The sequence below is a fragment of the Oncorhynchus mykiss genome, chromosome 9 (genome assembly GCF_013265735.2).
Source record: "Oncorhynchus mykiss isolate Arlee chromosome 9, USDA_OmykA_1.1, whole genome shotgun sequence".
Taxonomy (NCBI): Eukaryota; Metazoa; Chordata; class Actinopteri; order Salmoniformes; family Salmonidae; genus Oncorhynchus; species Oncorhynchus mykiss.
This window is the reverse complement of record NC_048573.1, coordinates 4901578-4921401: the sequence shown is the minus strand read 5'-3', so window position 1 is coordinate 4921401 and position 19824 is coordinate 4901578. Positions and strand designations below refer to the sequence as shown.

Below are 19824 nucleotides of genomic sequence, written 5' to 3'. Positions count from 1 at the left end.
ATTCAGACCAGCGACCTTTCGGTTACTTGCCCGACACTCTGACCGCTAGGCTACCTGCCACTCCGAAACAGCAGCATTACCACAGCGTTCACACAGTAGCCTTGTGTCTCTTAATATGTTTCATACCACAAAAACACCAGTACATATTGACCTTTGCGATTGTACCCATCTCTAACATTGACCTTTCTCTAACCATGATATTTTGTACAGAATGTCTTCTTTTTTTTTACATTGTGTAAATAAATACCTGAATCATTAAACACTGTAGTGTGCTGATTCTGGCCTGTGTGTGTGACTGACAGAACTAACAAAACGGCTCGTTTACTGTCTCACTGTAACTGTAGACGTGCCTCAATTCTCTCTCTCTGTCTCTCTCTGTCTGTCTCTCTCTCTCTCTCTCTCACCCTATCTCTCTCTCTCTGTCTCTCTCTCTCTCTCTGTCTCTGTCTCTCTCTCTGTCTCTCTCTCTGTCTCTCTGTCTCTCTCTCTGTCTCTCTCTGTCTCTCTCTGTCTCTGTCTCTCTCTCTGTCTCTGTCTCTCTCTCTCTCTCTCACCCACTCTAACATATCATTATATGCCACAATTATTATTACCCAGCAATATCCAGCTCTACAGTACCTGCTGTGTGTTTTGGAACTACTGACTGATGAAGGAAATCATGAATTTACCCATTTCCTTCTATCTTTCACCACTTTAACAACAGTAATCACTAAAGCTGCAATATGTGGTGTGGGGGTGGGGGGGGGGGGGGGCGACCCCGATCAAATTCACATAGAAACGTGAGTTCTAGATCTGCCATTCTCATTGAAAGCAAGTCTAAGAAGACGGTGGATCTGTTCTATGTGTGCTATTTCTATGCTTCCCGTTCTTCATTTGTTCTTCATTTTTTTGTAAAGTTTTTTTTTTTAGGTCTTTTACTTTTGGTTTTGTACATTAGCTTCAAAGAGCTGAAAATAATAAAAAAATGTGTTTATTAAAAATATATTTCACAGTGATTTAGATGGTACAATGATTCTCTACACTGTCCACTGCTTGTCTCAACAACAAAAAAATGAAATTAGACAACAAAAAAATTAGCAACCAGGAGATGGCGTACTGATTTCTGCATAGTGCACCTTTAATTATATAACTTACCCTTGTTGTGTATGGTTGGTTGGTTGGTTGGAGAGGAGGGACAAGCCATCCATTAATTAATTCCTCTCTCTGCAGAGCATCCCTGAGTAACTTTCCCAGTAACTTTCCCAGAATTCCCCGGTGTTCTGGAAATCCCTGAGCTGACAAGGTACAAATCTGTCGTTCTGCCCCTGAACAGGCAGTTAGTTAACCCCACTGCTCCTAGGCCGTCATTGAAAATAAGAATTTGTTCTTAAACTGACTTGCCTAGTTAAATAAATTAAGGTTAAATAAAAAAATATCCTCCTTGTTAAATTCCCGGTTAAAGGAGAAGGGGAATCCTCCAGCCAGGCTTTCTGGAAAACCAGGGAGTTTTTTGGGAAAGGTACCGTAATTTTTTCAGCCCTACAGTTATGATGCATTATGGGGAAATAAAATGTTTTCTAGTCTGGTCCCAGATCTGTTTGTGCTGTCTTGCCAACTCCTATGGTCAATCAATCATAGTCACTAAACAGCAGATCTGGGATCAGGCTATGTTTGACCAGAGCCATGGGCCATGGGTCAAACATAATGGGCTAATATAGGGATTAGGTTGTAATTTCAGACCTTGGATTTAGCATTGGGAAATAATACCATTGTTCTGTTAAGCTTATATACATGCTGATTCAAAATCCAAATCTGTTTACGTTCCCCAACTGGCACCCTATTCCCTACACATAGTACACTACTTTAGTCCAGGGCCCTATGGCACCCTATTCCCTACACATAGTACACTACTTTAGTCCAGGGCCCTATGGCACCCTATTCCCTACACATAGTACACTACTTTAGACCAGAGCCCTATGGCGCCCTATTCCCTACATAGTGCACTACTTTAGACCAGGGCCCTATGGCACCCTATTCCCTACATAGTACACTACTTTAGTCCAGGGCCCTATGGCACCCTATTCCCTACACATAGTACACTACTTTAGACCAGGGCCCTATGGCACCCTATTCCCTACATAGTACACTACTTTAGACCAGAGCCCTATGGCACCCTATTCCCTACATAGTACACTACTTTAGTCCAGGGCCCTATGGCACCCTATTCCCTACACATAGTACACTACTTTAGTCCAGGGCCCTATGGCACCCTCTTCCCTACATAGTACACTACTTTAGACCAGGGCCCTATGGCACCCTATTCCCTACATAGTGCACTACTTTAGTCCAGGGCCCTATGGCACCCTATTCCCTACACATAGTACACTACTTTAGTCCAGGGCCCTATGGCACCCTATTCCCTACACATAGTACACTACTTTAGTCCAGGGCCCTATGGCACCCTATTCCCTACATAGTGCACTACTTTAGACCAGGGCCCTATGGCACCCTATTCCCTACACATAGTACACTACTTTAGTCCAGGGCCCTATGGCACCCTATTCCCTACACATAGTACACTACTTTAGTCCAGGGCCCTATGGCACCATGTTCCCTACATAGTGCACTACTTTAGACCAGGGCCCTATGGCACCCTATTCCCTACATAGTGCACTACTTTAGACCAGGGCCCTATAGCACCCTATTCCCTACATAGTGCACTACTTTAGACCAGGGCCCTATGGCACCCTATTCTCTATATAGTGCACTACTTTGGCCAGAGCCCTATGGCACCATGTTCCCTACATAGTACATTACTTTAGACCAGGGCCCTATGGCACCCTATTCCCTACACATAGTACACTACTTTAGACCAGGGCCCTATGGCACCCTATTCCCTACATAGTACACTACTTTAGACCAGGGCTCTATGGAACCCTATTCCCTACACATAGTACACTACTTTAGTCCAGAGCCCTATGGCACCATGTTCCCTACATAGTACACTACTTTAGACCAGGGCCCTATGGCACCCTATTCCCTACACATAGTACACTACTTTAGACCAGGGCCCTATGGCACCCTATTCCCTACATAGTACACTACTTTAGACCAGGGCTCTATGGAACCCTATTCCCTACACATAGTACACTACTTTAGTCCAGAGCCCTATGGCACCATGTTCCCTACATAGTACACTACTTTAGACCAGGGCCCTATGGCACCCTATTCCCTACACATAGTACACTACTTTAGACCAGGGCCCTATGGCACCCTATTCCCTACATAGTACACTACTTTAGACCAGGGCCCTATGGCACCCTATTCCCTACATAGTACACTACTTTAGACCAGGGCTCTATGGAACCCTATTCCCTACACATAGTACACTACTTTAGTCCAGAGCCCTATGGCACCCTATTCCCTACATAGTACACTACTTTAGACCAGGGCCCTATAGCACCCTATTCCCTACATAGTGCACTACTTTAGACCAGGGCCCTATGGCACCCTATTCCCTACATAGTACACTACTTTAGACCAGGGCCCTATGGCACCCTATTCCCTACATAGTACACTACTTTAGACCAGGGCCCTATGGCACCCTATTCCCTACATAGTACACTACTTTAGACCAGGGCCCTATAGCACCCTATTCCCTACATAGTACACTACTTTAGACCAGGGCCCTATGGCACCCTATTCCCTACATAGTACACTACTTTAGACCAGGGCCCTATGGCACCCTATTCCCTACATAGTACACTACTTTAGACCAGGGCCCTATGGCACCCTATTCCCTACATAGTACACTACTTTAGACCAGGGCCCTATGGCACCCTATTCCCTACATAGTACACTACTTTAGACCAGGGCCCTATAGCACCCTATTCCCTACATAGTGCACTACTTTAGACCAGGGCCCTATGGCACCCTATTCCCTACATAGTACACTACTTTAGACCAGGGCCCTATGGCACCCTATTCCCTACATAGTACACTACTTTAGACTAGGGCCCTATAGCACCCTATTCCCTACATAGTGCACTACTTTAGACCAGGGCCCTATGGCACCCTATTCCCTACATAGTACACTACTTTAGACCAGGGCCCTATAGCACCCTATTCCCTACATAGTGCACTACTTTAGACCAGGGCCCTATGGCACCCTATTCCCTACATAGTACACTACTTTAGACCAGGGCCCTATGGCACCCTATTCCCTACATAGTACACTACTTTAGACCAGGGCCCTATGGCACCCTATTCCCTACATAGTACACTACTTTAGACCAGGGCCCTATGGCACCCTATTCCCTACATAGTACACTACTTTAGACCAGGGCCCTATAGCACCCTATTCCCTACATAGTGCACTACTTTAGACCAGGGCCCTATGGCACCCTATTCCCTACATAGTACACTACTTTAGACCAGGGCCCTATGGCACCCTATTCCCTACATAGTACACTACTTTAGACCAGGGCCCTATGGCACCCTATTCCCTACATAGTACACTACTTTAGTCCAGGGCCCTATGGCACCCTATTCCCTACATAGTACACTACTTTAGACCAGGACCTAATATGTGGAGTAGGGTGCCACTTGTGTTGCAGACTTTCTTTGTCATTGATGAAATGCTCAGCAAAAGTGTCCACAGCTCTGGTCCAAGGCGTTACATCGAAGCTCAGTGTCAACAAGCCACATGAAACGCCCTGGACCAGAGCTATCTAATCTGCAGCTGTGAGTAGGAGGTGTCCGTAAGCACAGATCTAGGATCAGTTTACAGGCTCAGTCAAATCCTAGACTTGATCATTTTGGGGAAGGATAAAACTGACCTTAGATCAGTGGTTAGGGCTAATTCCTTCAGCTCCACCTACCTGGCTAGAGGCTGGACTAATAAAAATATCTTGGTAGCGAACTCTCCGTTTCTCAGTCAACTCTCCCCCTCTCTCTCTCTCTATCCACACTCTGTCTCTCCGTTTCTCAGTCAACTCTCCCCCTCTCTCTCTCTCTATCCACACTCTGTCTCTCCGTTTCTCAGTCAACTCTCCGCCTCACCTCCTAAAATATTCCGTCCGTCTCTCCAGTCCTCTTCTCCTCGCACCCTTCTCTTCTCCTCTCTCCTCCTCTCTCCTCCTCCTCCGTGTCAGGACCATGTTTCCTCTGACGCTCCTCGGCCTGCTGTTCATCACCGCACGAACAGACGACAAGACGAAGAAGGGGAAAAACCAGGCGGCGACCAAAGAGGACGCTCCATCGAAGTATGACTCCATGTTCCAGAGAGGAGACCTGCTGGAGGTAGAAGTGGAAAAAACATTTAATGTTGTCAAATGGCTGAGGCGACTCTATGGCTTGAGTCCCAATTGACCCCCTATTCCCTTCATAGTTGGCCCATAGGGCTCACATCTGGTCTAAAGTAGTGTATATATAGGGAATAGGGCTCTGGTCTAAAGTAGTGTACTATATAGGGAATAGGGCTCTGGTCTAAAGTAGTGTACTATATAGGGAATAGGGCTCTGGTCTAAAGTAGTGTACTATATAGGGAATAGGGCTCTGGTCTAAAGTAGTGTACTATATAGGGAATAGGGCTCTGGTCTAAAGTAGTGTACTATATAGGGAATAGGGCTCTGGTCTAAAGTAGTGCACTATATAGGGAATAGGGCTCTGGTCTAAAGTAGTGCACTATATAGGGAATAGGGCTCTGGTCTAAAGTTGTGCACTATATAGGGAATAGGGCTCTGGTCTAAAGTAGGGCACTATATAGGGAATAGGGCTCTGGTCTATAGTAGTACCACTACATAGGGCTCTGGTCTAAAGTTGTGCACTATATAGGGAATAGGGCTCTGGTCTAAAGTTGTGCACTATATAGGGAATAGGGCTCTGGTCTATAGTAGTACCACTACATAGGGCTTTGGTCTATAGTAGTGCCCTATATAGGGAATAGGGCTCTGGTCTAAAGTTGTGCACTATATGGGGAATAGGGCTCTGGTCTAAAGTAGTGTACTATATAGGGCTCTGGTCTATAGTAGTGCCCTATATAGGGAATAGGGCTCTGGTCTAAAGTAGTGTACTATATAGGGAATAGGGCTCTGGTCTAAAGTAGTGCACTATATAGGGAATAGGGTGCCAGCTCTGGTCTAAAGTAGTGCACTATATAGGGAATAGGGTTCTGGTCTAAAGTAGTGCACTATATAGGGAATAGGGCTCTGGTCTAAAGTAGTGCACTGTATAGGGAATAGGGCTCTGGTCTAAAGTAGTGCACTATATAGGGAATAGGGCCCTGGTCTAAAGTAGTGCACTGTATAGGGAATAGGGCTCTGGTCTAAAGTAGTGCACTATATAGGGAATAGGGCTCTGGTCTAAAGTAGTGCACTATATAGGGAATAGGGGTCCATAGGGTTCTGGTCTAAAGTAGTGCACTATATAGGGAATATGGCTCTGGTCTATAGTAGTACGACTACATAGGGCTCTGGTCTATAGTAGTGCCCTATATAGGGAATAGGGCTCTGGTCTAAAGTAGTGCACTATATAGGGAATAGGTTGCCATTTGGGACACTAAATGTATTTATTCATTCAGGTACCCCGGACGTTGTTCACTCATTTTGGGATCTACCTGGGCGGCGGCAGGGTGGCTCACCTGATACCTGACATACTACCTGTGTTGTCAGATGATGAGGAGGCTATCAGAGAGATGGTCACCAATAACAGACTGATACTGGGGGTCATCGCTAAGGTGAGGAGGGGGAGGGGAGTATGTGGTGGGGGTAGTGTGTGGTGTGGGGGTGGGGGTGGGGTAGTGTGTGGTGTGGGGGTGGGGGTGGGGTAGTGTGTGGTGTGGGGGTGGGGGTGGGGTAGTGTGTGGTGTGGGGGTGGGGTAGTGTGTGGTGTGGGGGTGGGGGTGGGGTAGTGTGTGGTGTTGGGGTGGGGTAGTGTGTGGTGTGGGGGTGGGGGGCAGTGTGTGGTGTTGGGGAGGGGTAGTGTGTGGTGTTGGGGTTGGGTAGTGTGTGGTGTTGGGGTGGGCGTAGTGTGTAGGGTTGGGGTGGGGGTAGTATGTGGTGTTGGGGTGGGGTAGTGTGTGGTGTTGGGGTGGGGTAGTGTGTGGTGTTGGGGTGGGGGTAGTGTGTGGTGTTTTGGTGGGGGTAGTATGTGGTGTTGGGGTGGGGTAGTGTGTGGTGTTGGGGTGGGGGCAGTGTGTGGTGTTGGGGAGGGGTAGTGTGTGGTGTTGGGGTTGGGTAGTGTGTGGTGTTGGGGTGGGCGTAGTGTGTAGGGTTGGGGTGGGGGTAGTATGTGGTGTTGGGGTGGGGTAGTGTGTGGTGTTGGGGTGGGGGCAGTGTGTGGTGTTGGGGTGGGGGCAGTGTTGGTGTTGGGGTGGGGTAGTGTGTGATGTGGGGGTGGAGGGCAGTGTGTGGTGTGGGGGTGGAGGGCAGTGTGTGGTGTGGGGGTGGGGGGCAGTGTGTGGTGTTGGGGAGGGGTAGTGTGTGGTGTTGGGGTGGGGTAGTGTGTGGTGTTGGGGTGTGGTAGTGTGTGGTGTTGGGGTGGGGTAGTGTGTGGTGTTGGGGTGAGGTAGTGTGTGGTGTTGGGGTGGGCGTAGTGTGTGGGGTTGGGGTGGGGGTAGTATGTGGTGTTGGGGTGGGGGTAGTGTGTGGTGTGGGGGTGGGGGGCAGTGTGTGGTGTTGGGGAGGGGTAGTGTGTGGTGTTGGGGTGGGGTAGTGTGTGGTGTTGGGGTGAGGTAGTGTGTGGTGTTGGGGTGGGCGTAGTGTGTGGGGTTGGGGTGGGGGTAGTATGTGGTGTTGGGGTGGGGGTGGTGTTGTGGTGGGGTAGTGTGTGGTGTTGGGGTGGGGGTAGTGTGTGGTGTTGGGGTGGGGGTAGTATGTGGTGTTGGGGTGGGGGTAGTGTGTGGTGTTGGGGTGGGGGTAGTGTGTGGTGTTGGGGTGGGGGTAGTGTGTGGGGTTGGGGTGGGGGTAGTATTTGGTGTTGGGGTGGGCGTGGTGTTGGGGTGGGGTAGTGTGTGGTGTTGGGGTGGGGGTAGTGTGTGGTGTTGGAGTGGGGGTAGTGTGTGGTGTTGGGGTGGGGGTAGTATGTGGTGTTGGGGTGGGGTAGTGTGTGGTGTTGGGGTGGGGGCAGTGTGTGGTGTTGGGGTGGGGGCAGTGTGTGGTGTTGGGGTGAGGGTAGTGTGTGGTGTTGGGGTGGGGTAGTGTGTGGTGTTGGGGTGGGGGTAGTATGTGGTGTTGGGGTGGGGGTGGGGTAGTATGTGGTGGGGCAGTGTGTGGTGTTGGGGTGGGGGTGGGGCATTGTGTGGTGTTGGGGTGGGGGTGGGGTAGTGTGTGGTGTTGGGGTGGGGGCAGTGTGTGGTGTTGGGGTGGGGGAAGTGTGTGGTGTTGGGGTGGGGTAATGTGTGGTGTGGGGGTGGGGTAGTGTGTGGTGTTGGGGTGAGGGTAGTGTGTGGTGTTGGGGTGGGGGTAGTGTGTGGTGTTGGGGTGAGGGCAGTGTGTGGTGTTGGGGTGGGGGCAGTGTGTGGTGTTGGGGTGGGGTAATGTGTGGTGTGGGGGTGAGGGTAGTGTGTGGTGTTGGGGTGGGGTAGTGTGTGGTGTTGGGGTGGGGTAGTGTGTGATGTTGGGGTGGGGGCAGTGTGTGGTGTTGGGGTGGGGGGGCAGTGTGTGGTGTTGGGGTGGGGGGGCAGTGTGTGGTGTTGGGGTGGGGGGGCAGTGTGTGGTGTCTGATGATAAGGAGGCTATAATCACTACCATAACAGGGAGAAAGTGTGTGTGTGTGTGTGTGTGTGTGTGTGTGTGTGTGTGTGTGTGTGTGTGTGTGCGTGCGTGCGTGCGTGCGTGCGTGTGAGAGAGAGAGAGAGAGAATGCCAGTAACTCCTCTCTTCCGTCCTCAGTGTGCCAGTGTGAGAGTGGACACTGTGCAGGACTTTGCCTACGGCTCAGAGATTATTGTGAACCCCATGGACAAGGTACAGTCAACACACCAGAATGAACCTCTATGTTAAACTGTCTGGTTCCATCCTGGTCGATTCTCTATGTTACACTGTCTGGTTCCATCCTGGTCGATACTCTATGTTACACTGTCTGGTTCCATCCTGGTCGATTCTCTATGTTACACTGTCTGGTTCCATCCTGGTCGATACTCTATGTTACACTGTCTGGTTCCATCCTGGTCGATACTCTATGTTACACTGTCTGGTTCCATCCTGGTCGATACTCTATGTTAAACTGTCTGGTTCCATCCTGGTCGATTCTCTATGTTAAACTGTCTGGTTCCATCCTGGTCGATACTCTATGTTACACTGTCTGGTTCCATCCTGGTCGATACTCTATGTTACACTGTCTGGTTCCATCCTGGTCGATACTCTATGTTACACTGTCTGGTTCCATCCTGGTCGATACTCTATGTTACACTGTCTGGTTCCATCCTGGTCGATACTCTATGTTAAACTGTCTGGTTCCATCCTGGTCGATACTCTATGTTAAACTGTCTGGTTCCATCCTGGTCGATACTCTATGTTACACTGTCTGGTTCCATCCTGGTCGATACTCTATGTTACACTGTCTGGTTCCATCCTGGTCGATACTCTATGTTAAACTGTCTGGTTCCATCCTGGTCGATACTCTATGTTAAACTGTCTGGTTCCATCCTGGTCGATACTCTATGTTACACTGTCTGGTTCCATCCTGGTCGATACTCTATGTTAAACTGTCTGTCTACCAGGTGTCTGTATCTCTGTCTATCAGGTGTCTGTACCTCTGTCTCTGTCTATCAGGTGTCTGTACCTCTGTCTAGCAGGTGTCTGTATCTCTGTCTATCAGGTGTCTGTATATCTGTCTATCAGTTGTCTGTACCTCTGTCTAGCCGGTGTCTGTACCTCTGTCTATCAGGTGTCTGTACCTCTGTCTATCAAGTGTCTGTACCTATGTCTATCAGGTGTCTGTACCTCTGTCTATCAGGTGTCTGTACCTCTGTCTCTGTCTATCAGGTGTCTGTACCTCTGTCTATCAGGTGTCTGTACCTCTGTCTATCAAGTGTCTGTACCTATGTCTATCAGGTGTCTGTACCTCTGTCTATCAGGTGTCTGTACCTCTGTCTCTGTCTATCAGGTGTCTGTACCTCTGTCTATCAGGTGTCTGTATCTATGTCTATCAGGTGTCTGTACCTCTGTCTCTGTCTATCAGGTGTCTGTACCTCTGTCTATCAGGTGTCTGTGCCTCTTTCTCTGTCTATCAGGTGTCTGTACCTCTTTCTCTGTCTATCAGGTGTCTGTACCTCTGTCTATCAGGTGTCTGTACCTCTTTCTCTGTCTATCAGGTGTCTGTACCTCTGTCTATCAGGTGTCTGTACCTCTGTCTACCAGGTGTCTGTACCTCTGTCTCTGTCTACCAGGTGTCTGTACCTATGTCTCTGTCTATCAGGTGTCTGTACCTCTGTCTATCAGGTGTCTGTACCTCTGTCTACCAGGTGTCTGTACCTCTGTCTACCAGGTGTCTGTACCTCTGTCTATCAGGTGTCTGTACCTCTGTCTACCAGGTGTGCAGTCGCCCCCCACTGAAAGGAGAGGAAGTGGCAGACAGGGCAGAGAAGCTTCAGGGCTCCACGGCCTACAGCCTCCTGTGGTATAACTGTGAACACTACGTCATGTACTGTCGATACGGCACCTGCATGAGCTTCCAAACCTTCCAGGTTAGGACCAATACAAACACGATACATATTGTTCATCAGTATCAATGTCTGTCTGTCTGTGTGTCTGTCTGTCTGTCTGTTTATCTGCCTGCCTGTCCGTCTGTTTATCTGCCTGTCTGTCTGTCTGTTTGTTTATCTGCCTGCCTGTCCGTCTGTTTATCTGCCTGTCTGCCTGTCTGTTTGTCTGTTTATCTGCCTGCCTGTCTGTCTGTTTATCTGCATGCCTGTCTGTCTGTCTGTCTGTCTGTCTGTTTATCTGCCTGCCTGTCTGTCTGTTTATCTGCCTGCCTGTCTGTCTGTCTGTCTGTTTATCTGTCTGTCTGTCTGTCTGTCTGTCTGTCTGTCTGTCTGTCTGTCTGTCTGTCTGTCTGTCTGTCTGTCTGTCTGTCTGTTTATCTGTCTGTCTGTCTGTCTGTCTGTCTGCACTGTTCGCCTCTGTTCTTGTCCGTCACCTTACAATTTCTATCCCATTTGCAGTGTGTGAAAAACCAAATGTAATCCTATCACACACTCAGGATTTGTCCCGTTATAATAACTATAATAACTTAATCTGTTTTTCTCAGAGCAGGTTATCTATTCTCAGAAACACAATCAGAAAGCCCATTCAACTGCAACGTGCTCATGTGTGTCTGTGTGTGTGTCTGCCTGTGTATGTCTGTGTGTGTCTGTGTGTGTGTGTGTGTGTGTGTGTGTGTGTGTGTGTGTGTGTGTGTGTGTTTGTGTGTGCCTGTGTCTGTTTGTGTGTGTGTGTGTGTGTGTGTGTGTGTGTGTGTGTGTGTGTGTGTGTGTGTGTGTGTGTGTGTGTGTGTGTGTGTGTGTGTGTGTGCTTTCTCGGGTCTAAATGACTGCTTGGTAATAATGACCATGGCCAAACACACTGGCCAATTAAATGTTAAGCCTCTTGTGTGGTTACAAAGACCAAAGACTTTAGTTTGGCAATTTACTCTTTCTTTAATTAAATCCATCTTATAAACAGAACACTCTGGACCAATTAATCCGATTTCTAGTCAGACAGTCTAAAGTTTGTCTTTGTGAAAGTAGTTTATCGTAACATGTAGTGTTTAGTAACAAGTAAAGTAGTGTATAGTAACAAGTAAAGTAGTTTATAGTAACAAGTAAAGTAGTTTATAGTAACAAGTAGTTTTAGTAACAAGATTAGAGTAGTGTATAGTAACAAGTAAAATAGTGTATAGTAACAAGTAGTTTATAGTTAGAAGTAGTTTATAGTAACAAGTAAAGTAGTTTACATAGTAACAAGTGAAGTAGTGTATAGTAACAAGTAAAGTAGTTTAGTAACAAGTCGTTTATAGTAACAAGATTAGAGTAGTGTATAGTAACAAGATTAGAGCAGTGTATAGTGAGAGAGTAGTGTACAAGTAAAGTAGTGTTTAGTAACAAGTAGTTTATAGTTAGAAGTAAAGTAGTGTATAGTAACAAGTAGTTTATAGTTAGAAGTAAAGTAGTGTATAGTAACAAGTAAAGTAGTGTTTAGTAACAAGTAGTTTATAGTTAGAAGTAAAGTAGTGTATAGTAACAAGTAAAGTAGTGTATAGTAACAAGTAAAGTAGTGTTTAGTAACAAGTAGTTTATAGTAACAAGTAAAATAGTGTATAGTAACAAGTAGTTTATAGTAACAAGTAGTGTAGAAGTAGTTTAGTGTTAGAAGTAGTGTATAAGTATAAGTGTACAAGTAGTTTATAGTTAGAAGTAGTTTATAGTTTATAGTTAGAAGTAGTTTATAGTTTATAGTTAGAAGTAGTTTATAGTTTATAGTTAGAAGTAGTGTATAGTAATAAGTAAAGTAGTGTATAGTAACAAGTAGTTTATAGTAACAAATAGTGTATCGTAATAAGTAAAATGTTGTTTAGGAACATTTAAAGTAGTGTATAGTAACAATTAAAGTAGTGTTTAGTAAAAAGTAAAGTAGTTTACATAGTAACAAGTAAATCAGAGTATAGTAACAAGTAGTGTATAGTAAAAGGTAAAGCAGTGAATATCTATATATGTATGTATATGTATATATATATATATATATATATGAAATGAGTAAAGCAGTATGTAAACATTATTGGTGACCAGTGTTCCATTATTAAAGTAACTAGTGTTCGATTATTAAAGAGACCAGTGTTCCATTATTAAAGTGACCAGTGTTCCATTATTAAAGTGACTAGTGTTCCATTATTAAAGTGACCAGTGTTCCATTATTAAAGTGACCAGTGTTCCATTATTAAAGGGGCCAGTGTTCCATTATTAAAGTAACTAATGTTCCATTATTAAAGGGGCCAGTGTTCCATTATTAAAGTGACTAGTGTTCCATTATTAAAGGGACTAGTGTTCCATTATTAAAGTAACTAGTGTTCCATTATTAAAGTAACTAGTGTTCCATTATTAAAGGGACTAGTGTTCCATTATTAAAGTAACTAGTGTTCCATTATTAAAGTAACTAGTGTTCCATTATTAAAGGGACCAGTGTTCCATTATTAAAGTGACCAGTGTTCCATTATTAAAGTAACTAGTGTTCCATTATTAAAGTGACCAGTGTTCCATTATTAAAGTAACTAGTGTTCCATTATTAAAGGGACCAGTGTTCCATTATTAAAGGGACCAGTGTTCCATTATTAAAGAGACCAGTGTTCCATTATTAAAGTGACCAGTGTTCCATTATTAAAGTGACCAGTGTTCCATTATTAAAGTGACTAGTGTTCCATTATTAAAGTAACCAGTGTTCCATTATTAAAGTGACCAGTGTTCCATTATTAAAGGGACCAGTGTTCCATTATTAAAGTGACCAGTGTTCCATTATTAAAGTAACTAGTGTTCCATTATTAAAGTGACCAGTGTTCCATTATTAAAGTGACCAGTGTTCCATTATTAAAGTAACTAGTGTTCCATTATTAAAGGGACCAGTGTTCCATTTTTAAAGGGACCAGTGTTCCATTATTAAAGAGACCAGTGTTCCATTATTAAAGTGACCAGTGTTCCATTATTAAAGTGACCAGTGTTCCATTATTAAAGTGACCAGTGTTCCATTATTAAAGTGACTAGTGTTCCATTATTAAAGGGACTAGTGTTCCATTATGAAAGTAACTAGTGTTCCATTATTGAAGGGACCAGTGTTCCATTATTAAAGGGACCAGTGTTCCATTATTAAAGAGACCAGTGTTCCATTATTAAAGTGACCAGTGTTCCATTATTAAAGTGACCAGTGTTCCATTATTAAAGTAACTAGTGTTCCATTATTAAAGTGACCAGTGTTCCATTATTAAAGTGACCAGTGTTCCATTATTAAAGTGACCAGTGTTCCATTATTAAAGTAACTAGTGTTCCATTATTAAAGGGACCAGTGTTCCATCATTAAAGTAACTAGTGTTCCATTATTAAAGGGACCAGTGTTCCATTATTAAAGTGACCAGTGTTCCATTATTAAAGTGACCAGTGTTCCATTATTAAAGTAACTAGTGTTCCATTATTAAAGTGACCAGTGTTCCATTATTAAAGGGGCCAGTGTTCCATTATTAAAGGGACCAGTGTTCCATTATTAAAGGGACTGTAACGGTTTTCTGTATGTGAAGGAGAGTCGGACCAAAATGCAGCGTGTAGATTGCGATCCATGTTTTAATGAACAAACGTAAAACACGAATCAATGCAAACACTACAAAATAAAGAACGTGATGAACGTAACGAAAACCTAAAACAGCCTATCTGGTGAAAAACACATAGACAGGAACAATCACCCACAAACACACAGTGAAACCCAGGCTACCTAAATATGGTTCCCAATCAGAGACAATGACTAACACCTGCCTCTGATTGAGAACCATATCAGGCCGGACATAGAAATAGACAAACAAGACATGAAACATAGAATGCCCACTCAGATCACACCCTGACCAATCAAAACATAGAAAATACAAAGTAAACTATGGTCAGGGCGTGACAGTACCCCCCCCCCAAGGTGCGGACTCCGGCCGCAAAACCTGAACCTATAGGGGAGGGTCTGGGTGGGCATCTGTCCGCGGTGGCGGCTCTGGCGCTGGACGTGGACCCCACTCCATGACAGTTTTAATCCCCCTCCTAAACATCCCTAAATAGGTTACCCACCACAATGATAACATGGGACAGAGGGACAGCTCGGGACAGAGGTAACTCGGGACAGATGGGTAGCTCAGCCCTGAGAGGAAGCTCAGCACTGAGAAGAAGCTCAGCACTGAGAGGAAGCTCAGGCAGGTGGTTGGATCCGGCAGATCCTGGCTGGCTGGCGGTTCTGGAAGATCCTGGCTGACTGGCGGATCCAGGAGAATCTGGCCGACTGGCAGATCCGGAAGAGTCTGGTCGACTGGCAGATCTGGAAGAGTCTGGTCGACTGGCAGATCTGGAAGAGTCTGGTCGACTGGCAGATCTGGAAGAGTCTGGTCGACTGGCAGATCTGGAAGAGTCTGGACGACTGGCAGATCTGGAAGAGTCTGGACGACTGGCAGATCTGGAAGAGACTGGTCGACACAAACTGGCTGCTCTGGCTGCTCCATGCTGACTGACAGCTCTGGCTGCTCCATGCTGGCAGACTGCTCTGGCTGCTCCATGATGACTGGTAGCTCTGGCTGCTCCATGCTGACTGGCTGCTCCATGCTGACTGGCAACTCTGGCTGCTCCATGCTGACTGGCTGCTCCATGCTGACTGGCAGCTCTGGCTGCTCCATGCTGACTGGCTGCTCTGGCTGCTCCATGCTGACTGGCTGCTCTGGCTGCTCCATGCTGACTGGCTGCTCCATGCTGACTGGCTGCTCCATGCTGACTGGCGGCCCTGGCTGCTCCATGCTGACTGGCGGCCCTGGCTGCTCCATGCTGACTGGCGGCCCTGGCTGCTCCATGCTAACTGGCAGCTCTGGCGGCTCCTTGCAGACTGGCAGCTCTGGCGGCTCCTTGCAGACTGGCAGCTCTGGCGGCTCCTTGCAGACTGGCAGCTTTGGCGGCATCCTGCAGACTGGCAGCTCTGGCGGCTCCTTGCAGACTGGCAGCTCCATGCAGACTGGCAGCTCTATGCAGACTGGCAGCTCCTTGCAGACTGGCAGCTCCTTGCAGACTGGCAGCTCCTTGCAGACTGGCAGCTCTAAGCTAACTGGCAGCTCTATGCTAACTGGCAGCTCTATGCTGACTGGCAGCTCTATGCTAACTGGCAGCTCTATGCTAACTGGCAGCTCTATGCTAACTGGCAGTTCTGAACAGGCGGGAGACTCCGGCAGCGCTGTAGAGAAGGCAGGCTCTAACAGCGCTAAACAGGCAGGAGACTCTGACAGCGCTGAAGAGAAGGGAGGCTCTGGCAGCGCTGGACAGGCGAGGCGCACTGTAGGCCTGATGCGTGGTGCTGGCACTGGTGGTACTGGGCCGAGGACACGCACAGGAAGCCTGGTGCGGGGAGCTGCTACCGGAGGGCTGGGGTGTGGAGGTGGTACTGGAAAAACCGGACCGTGCAGGCGCACTGGAGCTCTTGAGCACCGAGCCTGCCCAACCTTACCTGGTTGAATGCTCACGGTGGCCCTGCCAGTGCGGCGAGGTGGAATAGCCCGCACTGGACTATGCAGGCGAACCGGAGAAACCGAGCGCAAGGCTGGTGCCATGTAAACCGGCCCAAGGAGACGCACTGGGGACCAGCTGCGTAGAGCCGGCTTCATGGCATTAGGCTCGACGCTCAATCTAGCCCGGCAGACACGCGGAGCTGGAATATACCGCACCGGGCTATGCACCCGCACTGGAGACACCGTGCGCACCACTGCATAACACGGTGCCTGTCCGGTCTCTCTAGCCCCCCGGTAAGCACAGGGAGTCTGCCCAGGTCTCCTACCTGGCGTAGCCATACTCCCTGTTAGCCCCCCCCCCAAGAAATTTTTGGGGCTGCCTCTCAGGCTTCCATCCGCTACGTCGTGCTGCCTCCTCATATCTGCGCCTCTCAGCTTTCGCCGCCTCCAGTTCCTCCTTGGGGCGGCGATATTCTCCAGGCTGAGCCCAGGGTCCTTTACCGTCCAGTTCTTCCTCCCATGTCCATTTCTCCAGGTGGTGCAGCCTCTCCCACTGCAGCTGCTCCTGCTGCTTCTTCTCCTGCTGCACCTTTGGGCGGCTACACTCCCCTGGTTTAGCCCAGGGTCCTCTCCCGTCGAGGATTTCCTCCCATGTCCAGAAGTCCTTATTGCGCGTCTCCTCGCGCTGCTCCTGCCTGTTGACACGCTGCTTGGTCCGTTGGTGGTGGGTGATTCTGTAACGGTTTTCTGTATGTGAAGGAGAGTCGGACCAAAATGCAGCGTGTAGATTGCGATCCATGTTTTAATGAACAAACGTAAAACACGAATCAATGCAAACACTACAAAATAAAGAACGTGATGAACGTAACGAAAACCTAAAACAGCCTATCTGGTGAAAAACACATAGACAGGAACAATCACCCACAAACACACAGTGAAACCCAGGCTACCTAAATATGGTTCCCAATCAGAGACAATGACTAACACCTGCCTCTGATTGAGAACCATATCAGGCCGGACATAGAAATAGACAAACAAGACATGAAACATAGAATGCCCACTCAGATCACACCCTGACCAATCAAAACATAGAAAATACAAAGTAAACTATGGTCAGGGCGTGACAGGGACCAGTGTTCCATTATTAAAGAGACCAGTGTTCCATTATTAAAGTGACCAGTGTTCCATTATTAAAGGGACTAGTGTTCCATTATTAAAGGGACCAGTGTTCCATTATTAAAGGGACCAGTGTTCCATTATTAAAGTGACCAGTGTTCCATTATTAAAGTGACCAGTGTTCCATTATTAGTGACCAGTGTTCCATTATTAAAGTAACTAGTGTTCCATTATTAAAGTGACCAGTGATTCCATGTCTATGTACATAGGGCAGCAGCCTCTAAGGTGCAGGGTTGAGTAACCAGGTGGATCTACAGTGTGTGTGTGTGTGTGTGTGTGTGTGTGTGTGTGTGTGTGTGTGTGTGTGTGTATATATATATATATATATATATATATATATATATATATATATATATATACACACACAATGGGGAGAACAAGTATTTGATACACTGACGATTTTGCAGGTTTTCCTACTTACAAAGCATGTAGAGGTCTGTAATTTGTTTTTATCATAGCTTCACTTCAACTGTGAGAGACGGAATCTAAAACAAAAATCCAGAAAATCACTTTGTATGATTTTTAAGTAATTTATTGAATTTGTGACCTGATGGACCCATTGACACACTGTTAGTCTGATGGGATCTACAAAAGACATTCTGGATCTTTCTTTACCTGGTTACTAAAATGGAGGCTAGTGGGCCTGTCTGAACCTAGTCACCTTTAACACACAGAGAGATGAAGGGATGGATGGATGAATTTAAATGAACGAGTTAAGTTATAAACACATACACAGTCACAGGGACGACCATGCTCAAGCTCTCACCAGAACAGTAGAACTCTAGAATATAGAACACTCAGTAGAATACGACAAGACTGACAAACATATGACGTGTAGTGATGCTATGGCACCCCCTGTTGGGTATTATAAATTACATGCAGTTGTCCTGAAAATCAATAGCCCCTTGGGCACACAGCTGTAGAGAATTAATAATGTATTCACATCTCTCCCCCTCTCCCCCGCCCCCCCCCCCCATCTCTATTTACCCACTACCTCTGTCTCTCTCCCCTCTATCACCCTCTCTATCCCCCTTCTCTCTACCTTCCCTCCTTCTACATCTCTCTCTTTCTACATCTCTCTCTTTCTACATCTCTCTCTCTCTCTCTCTCTCTCTCTCTCTCTCTCTCTCTCTCTCTATCTCTCTCTGTCTCTCTCTGTCTCTCTCTATCTCTCTCTCTCTCTCTCCCCTCTATCACCCTCTCTATCCCCCTTCTCTCTACCTTCCCTCTTTCTACATCTCTCTCTTTCTACATCTCTCTCTTTCTACATCTCTCTCTTTCTACATCTCTCTCTCTCTCTATCTCTCTCTCTCTATCTCTCTCTGTCTCTCTCTGTCTCTCTCTATCTCTCTCTCTCTCTCTCCCCTCTATCACCCTCTCTATCCCCCTTCTCTCTACCTTCCCTCTTTCTACATCTCCCTCTTTCTACATCTCTCTCTTTCAAAATCTCTCTCTTTCTACATCTCTCTCTCTCTCTATCTCTCTCTGTCTCTCTCTGTCTCTCTCTATCTCTCTCTCTCTCTCTCTCTCTCTCTCTCTCTCTCTCTCTCTCTCTCTCTCTCTCGCTCTCTCTCTCTCTCTCTCTCTCTCCCTCAGTTCTGTAAGACAGTGAAGAAGTTCATTCTGAGCCAGAGGAGTGCCAAGGTGACAGCGGTGTTAGGCCCAGTGCTAGTGCTCTATCTGGGGGTCGTGTCGCTCTACTCAGCCCTGGTCATTGTCCTGGTTCCCTTCATTATCTGGATGGCTTCCTAGACACTTGGAGGGAAGGAAGGAGGGAAGGGAAGGAAGGAAAGGAAAGGAAGGAAGGAAGGAAGGAAGGAAGGAAGGAAGGAAGGAAGGAAGGAAGGAAGGAAGGAAGGAAGGAAGGAAGGAAGGAAGGAAGGAAGGAAGGAAGGAAGGAAATTGTTTTACAAAAATTCTTTGCAGTCTTGTTAAAGATAATGGATAATTACAGGATGACCAGACAGACATAGGGTTTCTTCAATAACTATTAATAATAATTTGCCACTGCTTCATAAGACCTAGTAATGATGCCAATACATGTGTTTACACCCTGTGTTTTATTTTAATTGATTAATTACATAAGTGTGAATGGTATACTATTTTGACCTGTATAACAGTGAATTAGGTTGCTATAAATAAAATAAACATTTAAATGGTCACCGTTTTCTTCTTGTGATTATTTATTTTCAGACGGAAAAAAATTTGTATTCATTTACAGAAACGTGTATGGATTTGGATAGGTTCATAAATCACTCTTGTCTGTCTACTCTGATTTCAGAGCGCAGAATAATTTATGAATTTACAAACACGAAACACCAGTTGAATGTGACCGGTGTAATTAAGCGTCGGCACAAAAAAAAAAAAAACGTAATTAAATTATTTCCGCGTAGCACAGTTACAGTCACCAATTGCTCTAGATATCAAGGTGCACAACACAGTCTAATCAACTCTGCTAGTTTGGGGCGGC

General features: G+C 46.5%; 1 protein-coding gene across 1 annotated transcript; it reads left to right on the top strand.

The window, feature by feature from the left end:
- Positions 1–4945: 4945 nt before the first annotated feature.
- On the top strand, positions 4946–19516 carry LOC118965977 (lecithin retinol acyltransferase-like). The gene is made up of 5 exons (XM_036987138.1): positions 4946–5280; positions 6560–6715; positions 8870–8944; positions 10513–10665; positions 18951–19516. The coding sequence occupies exons 1-5, from the start codon at positions 5137–5139 to the stop codon at positions 19104–19106; spliced, it is 684 nt and encodes a 227-aa protein (XP_036843033.1). The 5' UTR covers positions 4946–5136; the 3' UTR covers positions 19107–19516.
- The last annotated feature ends 308 nt before the right edge of the window (positions 19517–19824 follow it).